Genomic DNA, 13,515 nt, shown 5'->3' on the forward strand with positions numbered 1-13,515 from the left:
TGTCTTGATGGATTTGATGGAAAGGCAGGGCTGTAATGAGAATGGAAGAGAATCGGGAAAATACAGTACTCTGTCACTCTGAACTAGAATGGTGTCATAGCATGGCTGAGGATTTAAGTGCACTTTAACACTGATAAGAGAGGCAACATTTCGTTTCTCCAGCAACCGTAAGTCAAGCCTCTTCCACCCAAGAATTCTCTTTCATTTTTATCAGAATTTAGATGTCACATGGATAAATTATAGACATTCTTACAAAAAGCATGCTGTGAACACCTTAACCAGGTGTCAGTCAGCAATGATGATGATGAAAATGGAAGTCGCTCCACATCTAACACACATACCGTGATTGGCAACTGTCACTGAGGGATGAATGATGGAATCTCAGCACAGGGAACTCTTGCACTCACAAATGCTTGATGATGGGCATGATGCCTGACAGACATGGAAACCTTTCCACTAGTCAGGCTTTTTATGCCACTGCCAAATCAACAGAAACCTACCGAGAAAAAATTGTCAGGAGGACCAGTGGGTGGCAAAACCCTGGAGCTATCTGTCTGCAATTTGCTAGGATTAATCCCCTCATAAGGACCAGCTCCTGCCAACCTAGCAGTTCGAAAGCATGTCAAAGTGCAAGTAGATAAATAGGTACCGCTCCAGCAGGAAGGTAAACGGCATTTCCGTGCGCTGCTCTGATTCGCCAGAAGCAGCTTAGTCATGCTGGCCACATGACCCGGGGGGGAAAAACTGTCTGCAGACAAACGTTGGCTCCCTCGGCCAATAAAGCGAGATGAGCGCCGCAACCCCAGAGTTGTTTGTGACTGGACTTAACTGTCAGGGGTCCTTTACCTTTACCTTTAGGGAGCTACAAATTGTCTCCACAGCTCATGCCCATGTGCAATAAAAATACAACCTAAAAAGTTATGTCCATGTTAATTTTAAAACATTTTAAACCGTAAAGCGTGAAAACCTCTGGTGCTACCTGTCTGCAATTTAGCATAACTAATCTCCTATTGGGGGGCTACAGAGTCTCCAATTTTATGCACCTATGTAAAAACAACAACAACGAAATGGCTATTTTTATTTATTTATTTATTTATTTATATTTTAAAGGCTAGCACATAAATCCTTGGAACAACTTATATGCAGTTTGACAGGGTTAATCCTCCATGCAGAAGCTAGCATGTCCCAATGTGAACAAACAAGAAAGTTATGGCCATTTCCGTTTCCTGAATATTTGTGTTTTTTAGATAGCACTGCCTACACTGACTGGTAGCCCCCTCTCTGGGGTTCCAGTCAAGGATCTTCCCCAGCCCTTCTGGGGAGGGATCGAACCAGGGACCTTCTGCAGAAAAACAACATGCTCTGCTCTTGAGCTACATCCCTTCTCCAAAGGCTGTCAAACATATTACATACATGATGGAAAATCAGGTGCTAAGGATGGTGGTAGGAGGATAAAGAGATGGTACTTCTAGAGGGAACTGGGAGCAACTCATCAAACTACAGCAGATCAATAGGAGCCCAAGAAACAAAGACTAGAAGCAACTCCCTCAGTACACTGATTTTGTTAGGTCCATTAGGGCAAATGAGCTGCCGCCCCACCAACCTCAGCCTGTCTTCACCTTCACCTTCTTACTTGCAACCAATGCAGGACATGGCAGTGCCTGCTGGGTCCCTCCAGCTTAGTCTCAGTGTTGCTCTTGTACAACTAAGCAGGGAGGATGGGGACAGAACTAGAATTAGTTGTTTATGCCTATTATTGGCTCTGGCACCAACTTCTGTTGGGCCCCCTGCCTTTTGCCCTACCAATCCCAATGGACACCAGCTGCCACTAAATCAGACCTATGACATCTCCTTCCAGAGATGGACTCTGGTAATATGACACCCTGAGCAAAGCCAACATTTGGCACCCCCCAAAATCAATCTTCTCCGTTACGGGTCTTCTCAATTTTGCACCCTCTTAGCTCGGCTCCCCTGGGTGGGAAAACTGCCCACACTGCTCTAATCCTTCCCTACACATTATATATAGAATTCAGAATCAGAACTATGCAGCAAAGTCTCAGAAATGTGGACCCCGCGACAGATGTAATGCCATTAACTTTTAAGTTTAAAATACCTTCTCAGTTTCAGTTACCTGCGTGATATAAATTACATGAAACAGTAAGAGAAGGCTTTGCTGATTACTGCATTCATGAAGGTTAAACAGTTGAAATCCCTGACATTCTCAAGCCCAGGAGAGACATTCTTGCAGGGGGACTGAAAAAGTTATTTACTTTAATAATAAAAAACAACAACCATCCCTTCTGAGTTCCTTATGCAATGAGCCTATGAATATTAATGTCTTCTTATTTTCTCACCTTTGCAATGTGGTAATGAAATACCTCCAGGTTGCAAGTGATGCAAATTAATTACTTGTGTTTGATTAGCTAGTTCCAAAGAAAGATGGGGGGAGGGGAGAGAAAAAAGGAGGAGTGTGAAACCAATATAGTTCAAATACTTTTCAAAAAATAAAAACACCCAGTTATAGTTGAATTAACATGAAAGAAAATTAGGCAACGACCTATGAATATGAAGAGATGCCAAAGTTTTCAGAGCAAACTACAAGTGCCATGTGGAATGAATCATAGAATTATAGAGTTGGAAAGGACCCCAAGAGTAATATAGCCCAACCCCCTGCAATGTAGGAATCTCAACTAAAGCATCCATGACAGGTGGCTATCCAACCTCTGCTTAAAAACCTCCAAAGAAGGAGAGTCCACTACCTCCCAAAGGAGTCTGTTCCACTGTCAAACAGCTCTCACTGTCAGAAAGTTCTCCCTGGTGTTTAGTCAGACTCTCCTTTCTTTTAACTTGAAGCCATTGGTTTGAGTCCTGCCCTCCATATCAGGAGAAAACAAGCTTGCTCCATCTTCCATGTGACAGCCCTTGATATTTGAAGATGGCCATCTCCTCTTATTATCCTCTTTTCTAGGGTCAACCATTCCTCATAAGGCTTGGTTTCCAGAACCCTGATCATATTAGTTGCCCTCCACTGCACACAGTCCAGCTTGTCATTATCCTTCTTAAATTGTGGTACCTAGAACTGGACACAGTATTCCAGGTGTAGTCTGACCAAGGCAGAATACAGTAGTACTATTACTTCCCTCGACCTGGATACTATACAGCCTAGAACAGCATTAGCTTTTTTTGCCGCTGCATCACACTGTTCACTCATGTTAAGCTTGTGGTCTACTAAGACACCTAGATCCTTTTCACATGTACAGTGGTACCTCTACTTACGGACGCAATCCGTTCTGGGGTGCTGTTTGCACCCCGAAAAGTCTGTAAGTAGAGCGTCGCTCCTGTGCATGGTGAAACCCAGAAGTATACAGTTCCAGGTTTGCCACGTTCGCAACCCAAAAATCTGCAACATGAAGCTAACGCAACTAGAGGTATGACTATACTACTGGTAAGCCAGGTATCCCCCATCTTATATGTCGCAGCTGGCTTTTCCTGCCTAGGTATAGAACTTTCCATTTACATTGAAATTCATTTTGTTAGTTTGGGCCCAGTGCTCCAATCTGTTTAAGGTCGTCTTGAATCCATTCAGTTTGCCTATTTAGAAGATATGTGTTCCCTCTCCTTATGTCAATCAAGCATGGAAATGACTGTGAAGCCCTCTAAACATGAAGAACGTGCCAAATGCAAGCAAATATATCCCTTCGCCAGCCAAATCAGCGGCCCGCTCTTTGCTTAACACTCTTTCTTGTTAGCTCTTTGGAAGCTTTCCATTCCTTGCTAAGGCACAGGAGTGCAAATAAATGGGACTACAGATCTATTCCCTCTCTATACCAGCTCATTCCCACTGCATAACATCTGGATAGGGTATTGCCCCATGACTAGTGGAAAAGGGTAGAACACAAAAAATAGTTTCCTTTTTGCTGGGGATATTTTCAGTCATCTGTGAAATCCTAATCTTCCAAGTGCTTCATTAAACAGTTCTAAAGCATTAGCAACTTACTAACTTTGCCACACTTAATAAGCACACATTCTGAAACTGGGACTAATTACACAAATAAAAGCCCAGTAATGTAAGGAAGAAAATCCACATAGTCAACCAACCATAAGATAATGAAGAGTAATTTTCCTGGAATCACAGACATCGCTAAAGGAAAAGGATGCTTTAAATTAAGAGCATAAGAAGTTGCCATTGTGTTATCTAGCTCATTATTTCCTGCACTAGCAATGGTCTTCCAAGGTTTTAGACAGGACCCCTTTCCCAGTCCTATTTAGTGACCGCCTGCATCCACAACGTAATTTGCCACCATTGAGTTACAGAGTTCCCCTAGTTTACTTCCTCTAAAGGATGAACAGTATCAATTTATGCATTGACGGGTTGGGTTTCGCCATTGGTTTGCCCAGTGAATCTGGCAGGCTATTGAAGTGCAGTTAGGACAGTACTGGATGTGAAGGCCTCAGTTTCCAAACTTAGACATGAAAAATCAATGGTCAACCTTGAACCAGTCAGAATGTCTTGGCCTAATCTACCTCAAGGGATTGTTGTGGGAATAAAATGAGCTAATAATAAGTATGCCATCTCAGGTAGCTTTGGGGAGAGATGGTGTGCTAATGTATAAATGAATAATGGGCATAGAAGCTTATACTGCTCATCTAGCATCAACATGTGACCTCCATAAGATCGCCCCCCCCCAAAAAAAAACAACAACACCAGTTTTGTTCTGGGTGAGATTGCAGCACCCAAAATGGCTGCCGTTCTCTCACATGAAAAAAAAATGAGATGTCCTGCTTTTTCCAGGATAGTTGAGGGGTATGCACAATATGCAGAGATGCAGCACCATCCTATATGAGTGCTATTTATTTATTTCATAAAATTTATACATCGTTTGATTGTAAAAAAAAAAACCAAAAAAACCAACTCAAAGTGGTTTACAAAGTATATAATCCAGGGCTACTGCTCTAGTGGGAAGCCTATGTAACGTTGCTGGGGTAGGGCAGAATGAGAAATAAAAAGGAGAGCTCACGGCCTGTATGGAAAAACAACACTTGGAACCAGCCTCTAATTGCAGAAATATTTATTTTTCACAGTTTAGCAGAAGAATCAGGCTCTGTGCTAATTAGGCTCCTGAACAAGTGAAAGAAATGTAAGATTCTACATGTGAACAATAATTACATTTTCCTTCTCTCTCTCTCTCGCTCTCTCTCTCTCACCCCAGCCTAGAATATTAAATCGAAGAGATTATTCCATTGATATTTTGTACCCCCATTCTCCTCCTCCTCCCTCCCCACCCTTGTCGAAACTCACCATGTTGCTATAAATGAATTCATTAATTTTTAATCTCAAACACTTTCAATTAATTCAGGATGTGAAAGGTTAGATTTGAAATAAGGTATAACACAAAGGGGATGTCAGGCACCCTGATGGGAGCCAGATTGGCTCTGATCTTACGCATTCTGAGTGAGATGTTGTTGTTCAGTTTTAGATGAAGGGGCTCATTATCTCCAAGATAATTGCCCAGATGCCATATCAGTGAGGTCACACTAAACAAGGCTGTGGTTTCTGAACCAGTCTTTAGCTAATCAACAGTTAACAGTGGCAGCAGTGACTTTAGGAAAATGTCTCTGACTCACAAAACCAAGATCTCTACCCTACCAAGCCAAGAATAACCATTTCTTTGCTCTCCTTTTGCTTCTCAAGGTTTGAAAACAGATCACGGGCAGGTGGATTCAGACACCTCTTGGGGTGGGCACTAATTTGCACAAACAACCTGAAGTCAGATGAAGTGGTTTTATGAGCTTAGATGATGTATTTGAAGCTTTTTTGTGGACCGAATGCACCAAGATCAGCATGTCTATGCCCTACAATACCTGGGAAAACATGTCAAACTTTTGCTAGGCCACATACTGGGGATGTTGGGGTAGAGGGAAGAGACTGTGGCACACAGGTGCCAATGTGAATAAAAGGACCCAGCCCCCTCAAATATTTTATTGTGGGGGCCAAAGCCCCCACACTGCGAGGAGATGGCTTCTATGCTGTGGGATGTCCTATGCTAGAAAAGTCATCCAAAGAAATAGGCAAAGCCATGTGCCTCTCTTTATATACTGCTTCCTGCACTTCCAGTTACTGTTAATGGGAGAAATAACACAGGGGTAAGAGAGTGGGAAGATCTCCAGTCAACTTGTTCAAAGTGGAGTAGCCCACTGAAATGCACACAGCATCCATATGTCTACTTTATCACAATTATGTTTGAATTGAGGCTGCCAGGCTTTTCATAATGAAACCTTGTGGGCATTCACAGAACTGTTCCAGTATTTCTGCTTGGTTTTTGTTCTCTCTCTTTCTCTCTCTCTCTCTTTCTTTTTAAAGGGTAAGGAGGTGCTGGAGGATTGTGACAGAAACCTGCTCTTTGCAAGGTGTTGCTAGTTCCTGAAAAGACTTGAGGCACAGACCTATGACAGAAATTTGCATAACATTCTCACACACTAATTTACATGTAGAGATGCCAATTTAGGCTGACCCACAGAGGAAAAAAAGAACACTATAAACACAGTTTTTCTAAGTTTTACAAAAGGGTGTAGAGCAGGGTAGGCAACCTAAGGCCCTTGGGCCACAAGCAGCCCACGGGGGTCATTTAACCGGCCCACGAGCCACTCCCAAACCGAGCTGCATGCTGCACTAAAGCAGCGCAGCACAGCGTGGGGACTCACTTCTGCGGTGCCAGAAACTGGAAATCGCACCTGCGCAAACACCGGAAATCGCGGATGTGCGTGAGCGATCTGGCCCACAGAAGGATCTCCGCTGGAGTGAACCGGCCCAGGTGAGGTAAACCTTGCCAACCCCTGGTGTAGAGGGCAGGGGACCTGAGGCTTAATGAAAGTTTCCCTGGGCCACCACCAACCCTTTGGCTCTTTGTTTTTTGGGCAGCATAATATTTATTTAGGTGAGGATTTATTTCTAGCAACAGTCCCAATGTGGAATACAATGTTAACAACCCAGTGAAGTACACAATATCAATATCAATCAAATCAGTCTATACAAATATCAATAAAAACAACAACAAACCTAAAAACCAACTGATCTATTTTCCTATGTTTCTATAAGCATATTGATAGAGAATTCATCATGGCTAAGCAGGGCCTGTGATGGGTTTGATAAAAGTATTGGGCCCGCTGTTATGCAAAGAGTTAATCTTTCAATGGTCATTTACACTTATAGTTTCTGTATGATCTTAAGTTTATTGCTTCATCTGGATTTCCAGGCATTGGTGGTAATCCAGAGAATTTAGAGCAGGGGCGTGTTAATATATTTTCATTTGCTTGAATCTTATCTTGCTTTGTTCCATTTTAATAGAAATCTGCATCTGCTTTTTCATTTGCTCCTACCTACACTCAGCTTTGGGGTTGAGCACTACATTTCAATATATTCACTGTCAAATATATGGCTTTCTGCCTCTTGGAGCTGCTATCCCATATGCACTTATGTGGGTGTGAAACCCAGTATATTCAACAGGGCTCCCTTCTGAGTAGACATGGATAGGATTGCACTGTAAATAACTTACAGATAAGATTTGGCAGGAACAGTAACCCAATGCCTTTCTACCTTTGCAGATTCAGTGATGGAAATATTAAGAAACTAAGACCCTGTGGGCAGCAGTATACTTCCCTCTTCCTGTCAAGCTTCGAGAAAAAGCCAAATTTGAGGAAGAAGCCTGAAGTAAAATAACTGCAGAGAAATGCTCTCCTCTCCATCCTGACTCTACAGAAAGGAACAGGCAAGTCCTTTCATTTTGAAGGCCAAAGCTGAACTCTGGTGAATGTCAGTTCAAATTAAACCCTGGGGCTGCAAGCCACAATGGATGGACCCACAATGTTCCCTATGATATATAGAGCTCTTCTGCAATATAAAAATTGGGAGATGATAAAAAGGCAATTGCAAAATCTCATCTCACATTGCAATTCATACTGACACAACAGGCCTATTTGCTACTTCCGAATCATTTGCGCCAAGTACTTCCTCTCAAGATCGTTATACCCAACAAATATCAATTTCAGCTAGTTGATCTAGTTAACTTTAATCTGGTAAGTGGTCAACACCAACTTGCTTCACAAAGAAAATTATCAAGATCATAGATTGCAATCCATAAGCCACTCGTCGCTGAATATAGGGAGTTAGTACTTTGGGGTGTATCAAGGGTTCAAGATTAAGAGATTTATAAATCCTTTTGTTCCAGATCCTTTGGGGGGGGGGAATTACTTCTCTTGAGACAGCAGCCAAAAGACACTTACAAGCAGGGCCAGCCTGTCTATGAGGCAGGGTGAAGTTGCCACTTGGGCAGCGGAAGCCCCAAGACAGTGGTCCTGTAGGCGCCCTGCCCTCCCTGCTGCCTCTGTTGCAGGCACCACGCAGGATTTTGGCAAGATCTCACTGGTACCCGCTGCCACAGCTTCGCAACCCAAGGAAAGGAGGTGGCAGCAGTGGGGTAGCGGCAGGGCAAGATGGCATGTTCCCGTTTTGGCTCAGGCTGTGAAATGGGATGTGCTGCATCTGCTTACTATGGAGAAAGCCTCAGTGAAGCAGTGGAACACTCACAGAATTGTGCTTCATGCATGGGTGGGGCCATAGCTTAGCAGTTGGAGCATCTGCCGTGCATTCAGAAGGTCCCAGGTTCAATCCAGTTAGGGCTGAGACTTGGAGCCTGAAATCCTGGTGAGCTGGTGCCAGTCAATACTGAGTTGGATGGATCAATGGTCGGACTGAGTATAAGGTAGCTTCCTAATCATGGATTCCTGCCATATTCTCTTTTAGACCACCTTTTCTGCAAGGAATTTTGTACATGCTTTGAAACCCAAGACTCCTGCCACTTGCAGGTTTTTAAATTGCAGCACACTTTTTTTCGGGGGAAGGATGATGCTGAAAATGCCACTGCCGCCTGCTGGTTCAGTATTATGGAACATTTTGCTTGTTTCTTGGAAGAGAGAGAGACCCACGCTAACAGTTTGCATCTTTGGGTTAGCTGTGAGTACAGGCAACAAGCAAGCTTTTCATTGGCACATCTAGTCATTCAGAGGAAGTAGAGTTGGCACCCCAGGTTACTGTCATGGCTTTGACTATGCCACTATTCTTGTTGTTGATGCTGTTCATTAACATAGATGCTGCTGTTCAGTCATATCTCAGGTGTTAGGACATATCCAGCTATCCAAATATGCAAGGGGACAGCTATCCAAACTGGGGTCCCTGGTGGTTCTTGCTAGAACTCAACATATAACACTGAACTTAGCTCTGGGTGTTTATCCAAAGGGAGACACAAAATTATTGGTGCATTTCAGCCTCCAAATTTTCCCCAGCCCAGATGTTATGTCACCCCACATAAATCCCATGGTTTAAAGTACCCTGACATGTATCAAAATAGCAATACTGCATGAAGTCTATCCCAGTACCCAAGACCAGGCTTCCTCAATCTCGGCCCTCCAGATATTTTGAGACTACAATCCCCATCATCCCTGATCACTGGTCCTGCCAGCTAGGGATAATAGGAGTTGTAGCCCAAAAACATCTGGAGGGCCAAGGTTAAGGAAGCCTGCCCAAGACAAAGCACTTAGGAGAAAATAAATTCTGTGGCAGGAAGTCTACAAGAAGCAATGTATACCTCTTGGAATTGCAGCCTGCAAATTCCATCACACACACACATCCAGAAAAGCACAGAGGTATTCACATAAAATGCCATTCATATGTAAAGGAGAGTGGGATCACACCTAGTGGCCACCCCCTCACCCATCCATGAATTCAGCATTCAGGAGAAGGGGCTGTTTGCACATTCTGACATAGCATAAAAAACAAAATGAGGACTAGCATAAATTCTAATTTCAATATGCAGAATCAGTACATTTTTTTTCATCTGCTCCAACAACCTCATGTCACTATATAATCTGCCCAGAAATTGCAAACTTATAGGAAAAGGCTTCATTAGCATCCCAAATAAGGGAATGTATTTTCTGGAAAAAGAACCCACCATGATAGTATCCATTCATTGTGCAGTAACCTGTCCTGCACAAATTTAAAAATCAAAAAGTTGCTAGTTCTTTGAGTTTGACATGTAGCATTAAAAGCATCCTATATTATATTATTGATGGACTGAATTGTGGTGGCCTATGGCTCTGAGCAATAAAGATTCAGTTCAGTAATTATAGATCAAAACCACTCTCCTCCAGAGCGTAAAACAAAAGACTATATAGGGCACTATCTAAGGCTTAGTGTTCGTGTACACTTGAACATAAGCGTCCAGGAAGCAAAATGTTCAGCTCCAAGACAGATCAGGGTAAGACAGACTGGGAGACAGGGGGGCTGAATCCAGAAGATCATCTATTCTGCAAACCCACAGCAACATACTTTGAATGAGGCATCCCCCTAAGAGGAACTGTCAAATGACATTATGGTGGACCTACTATAAAGAAGTTTTCATAGCAAACAGATAGCTGCTTTTGAAGACAGTATAGCAAGGTTATACATACCAAAAGCATTTGCAACAATTCACCATTGTGTAGCATAGTCCAGCAAAGCCATACCACTTGGTTTGTTGAATTCATAGGGTCGTTGCAAGTATCATGCCATGCAACAAAAGGAGAGGTTAAGATCTCCTTAGATCTATTGAATCATGTTGATTTTATAGAATGGTCTCCATGTCTACCTGGATTCATAGAGCATAACCAAGTTCTGTTGGATTTGCCAAGCAAAATTAACTAATAAGGAATATAATTAATTGCCTATCTTTCCATTAAGTTCATTATCTGCCATGTAGCACAAGCATGGCTTTCTGTTGAGAAAAGACAGCTTTAAAAATAGTATTTGCATTTTTACCATAACGCTCAAAATGTTTTAAACAATGAAGCAGCCTCCTCTGGAATAAAAAAATGGCATTTGGGTTTTAAAAATGAGAATGTAATATCAAAGTGAGTCAAGCTTCAGGCTTTCCATGTTTTAATGTTATTATGTATGACATTATGCCACTATAATCTAATATTCTGTTATGGTGTCACAGCACAGAAGAATCACAGTAAAGTGATTACAGATCACCAGGGACGTGAGATGTAAAAGGCTTGCGCAGCACGAATAGCAGAAACATAGTCATTTCTCTTTCCCTATACATCAGATATTTGCTTGCAATCGGGGATAAGAGGTTCAAATGGAACAATGTTGCATGCCATTGACAGCTGTTAGAAATCAATCCTGTATACTACGGCATTGCCTTTTTTCAGAACACTAATACGATATAGGACCATTTGGCTAGAACTGGACAGGAGATGAATTGTGTACTCCTTGCTTCATAACCTTGTCTCCTGCTTTGACTTGTGGCTGTGACTTGTTCTTTGGTCCCGTTTAGTGGTTCCCCAGCTCCTGGTTCACATCAGATGGTTTCCCTTGCTTGTCAATACTCAAGACAAAGGGGACAAACTGTTCAAATAAGGTGTACAGGGGCAACAGAGCAGGTAACATGTGCTGAACTGGACAGAACCAGGTGGGGTCAGAAGTCTGTGCAGAGGTCTCGGAAAGATCCCCACATTCTTCTTCTTTTCTGAGGTAGGTGGGTGGGTGCTTTTCTATTGTAGTAGCTCCATACAAATAGCAGTTCTGGTTAGTCACCAACGACTTAAATGTTACAACCTATGCAAATATATCATGCTCACGTTAGATCACACAAGATACCATTTAGGCACAACATTTTTAGAAAAACGAGAGAAAGGAAATATACTACAATATGCCATTGCTGTTCCAACAATTGAAATTTGTTTTAAAAAGAGGTAGGAAACCTCAGGCGCCAAATGTGGCCTTCCCTCTGGCCCTCCAAGCTCTTCTCCAGCCACACCCCTCATCAGCCTAGCTCTGTGCCTACCTTGGATATATTTGTATGGCTGGAATGTGAGCATACTTATCATCTCAACAGTTGGTTCTAGAGGTTGGAAGGGAGAATGTTAACAGAATATCTTTTTTTTTAAAAAAAATATTTTTATTAGTTTTACAGAATAATAAAGAACAAAGAATAAAATACAAAAGTTTCATAAATCATATTTCTTTTACAGAATCTTTTGGACTTCCCCACATCTTCCCGAATCTGCATTATTTATAATGCCAACTTCAGCATTTTGTTATCTTATTTCGTCGCTTATTGTATCTTTCATTTTGTCATATTACCCATTTCAATATATTTGTAACCCAATATTCATAATACAAAGTCTTCAGCTATTTATTATCTTATTTCATTACTTATTGTATCTTTCAGTTCATTATTGTATCTTTCAATTCATTACTTATTGTATCTTTCAATTTCATGTTACCAAAGTCAAAGTTATTGTAACCATGATCTTATATATTGTGATTAAAACATAATGCAATAAAGTTTTTTCTTAATTTCACCTCTCTTTTCTTGTGCCTTAATTTTCATTTCACCTAATTACCATTGCTGGGGCTAATATTTCCTAAAAAGTGCATTTTCTTAACATTCATACAGCTTATAATATTTTTGTAAATAGTCCTTAAATTTTTTCCAGTCCTCTTCCATTTTTTCTTCTCCCAAGTCTCGGATTCTGCCAGTCATTTCCGCCAGTTCCATATAGTCCATCAACTGCGTCTGCCATTCCTCCAGTGTGGGTAAATCTTGTGTCTTCCAACACTTTGCGATGAGAATTCTTGCTGCTGTTGTAGCATACATAAAAAAGGTTCTATCCTTCTTTAACACATTCTGGTCTACAATGCCCAGAAGGAAAGCCTCCGGTTTCTTAGGCAAGGTATATCTAAATACCTTTTTTAACTCATTATAGATCATTTCCCAAAAGGCCTTCACTTTCGGACATGTCCACCAGAGATGAAAGAACGTCCCTTCCGCCTCTTTACACTTCCAGCATTTATTATCAGACAGGTGATATATCTTAGCAAGCTTGACTGGGGTCATGTACCACCGGTATATCATTTTCATAATATTTTCTTTCAGGGCACTACATGCCGTGAATTTCAATCCGGTGGTCCATAACCTTTCCCAGTCCTCAAACATAATGTTATGTCCAATATCCTGTGCCCACTTTATCATGGCGGATTTGACTGTCTCATCCTGTGTATTCCATTTAAGCAGCAAGTTATACATTCTTGATAGTAATTTGTCTTTAGGTTCTAACAATTCTGTCTCTAATTTCGATTTTTCCACCTGAAACCCAACCTTTTTATCTGTTTTGAAAACTTCCCGAATTTGAGCATAATGCAACCAATCTCGCACCTTGCTTTTTACATTTTCAAAACTCTGCAGCTTCCAATTGTCACCATCTTTTTCAATTAATTCCCAATATTTTGGCCAGTAGGCCTCCATGTTAAGTCTCTTACGTGCCTTGGCCTCTGCCGGTGAAAGCCACCTTGGTGTTTTGCTCTCCAATAAGTCTTTATATTTTGTCCAGACCATAAAAATTGCTCTTCTAACAATATGATTTTTGAACATTTTATGAACTTTAACCTTGTCGTACCACAAATACGCATGCCAC

At 41.6% G+C, this 13,515-nt stretch overlaps 1 protein-coding gene across 11 annotated transcripts in view; it reads right to left on the reverse strand.

The window, feature by feature from the left end:
• Positions 1 to 13,515, reverse strand: part of LOC309349473 (uncharacterized protein) — a gene marked incomplete at its 5' end in the record, with an annotated part of 127,174 nt that overhangs the window by 87,429 nt on the left and 26,230 nt on the right. For 2 of the 11 annotated variants that reach the window (XM_081875531.1, XR_014159935.1), the window contains one exon: positions 2,355 to 2,423. The exons of the other annotated variants lie outside the window; for them this stretch is intronic. In XM_081875531.1, the coding sequence (XP_081731657.1) occupies positions 2,355 to 2,423 (69 nt within the window). Of the gene's footprint in view, positions 1 to 2,354; positions 2,424 to 13,515 lie in introns of those variants that run through there. 11 annotated transcript variants of the gene reach the window in all.

This window comes from Podarcis erhardii (assembly GCF_964252035.2).
Source record: "Podarcis erhardii genome assembly, chromosome: 9".
Classification (NCBI taxonomy): Eukaryota; Metazoa; Chordata; class Lepidosauria; order Squamata; family Lacertidae; genus Podarcis; species Podarcis erhardii.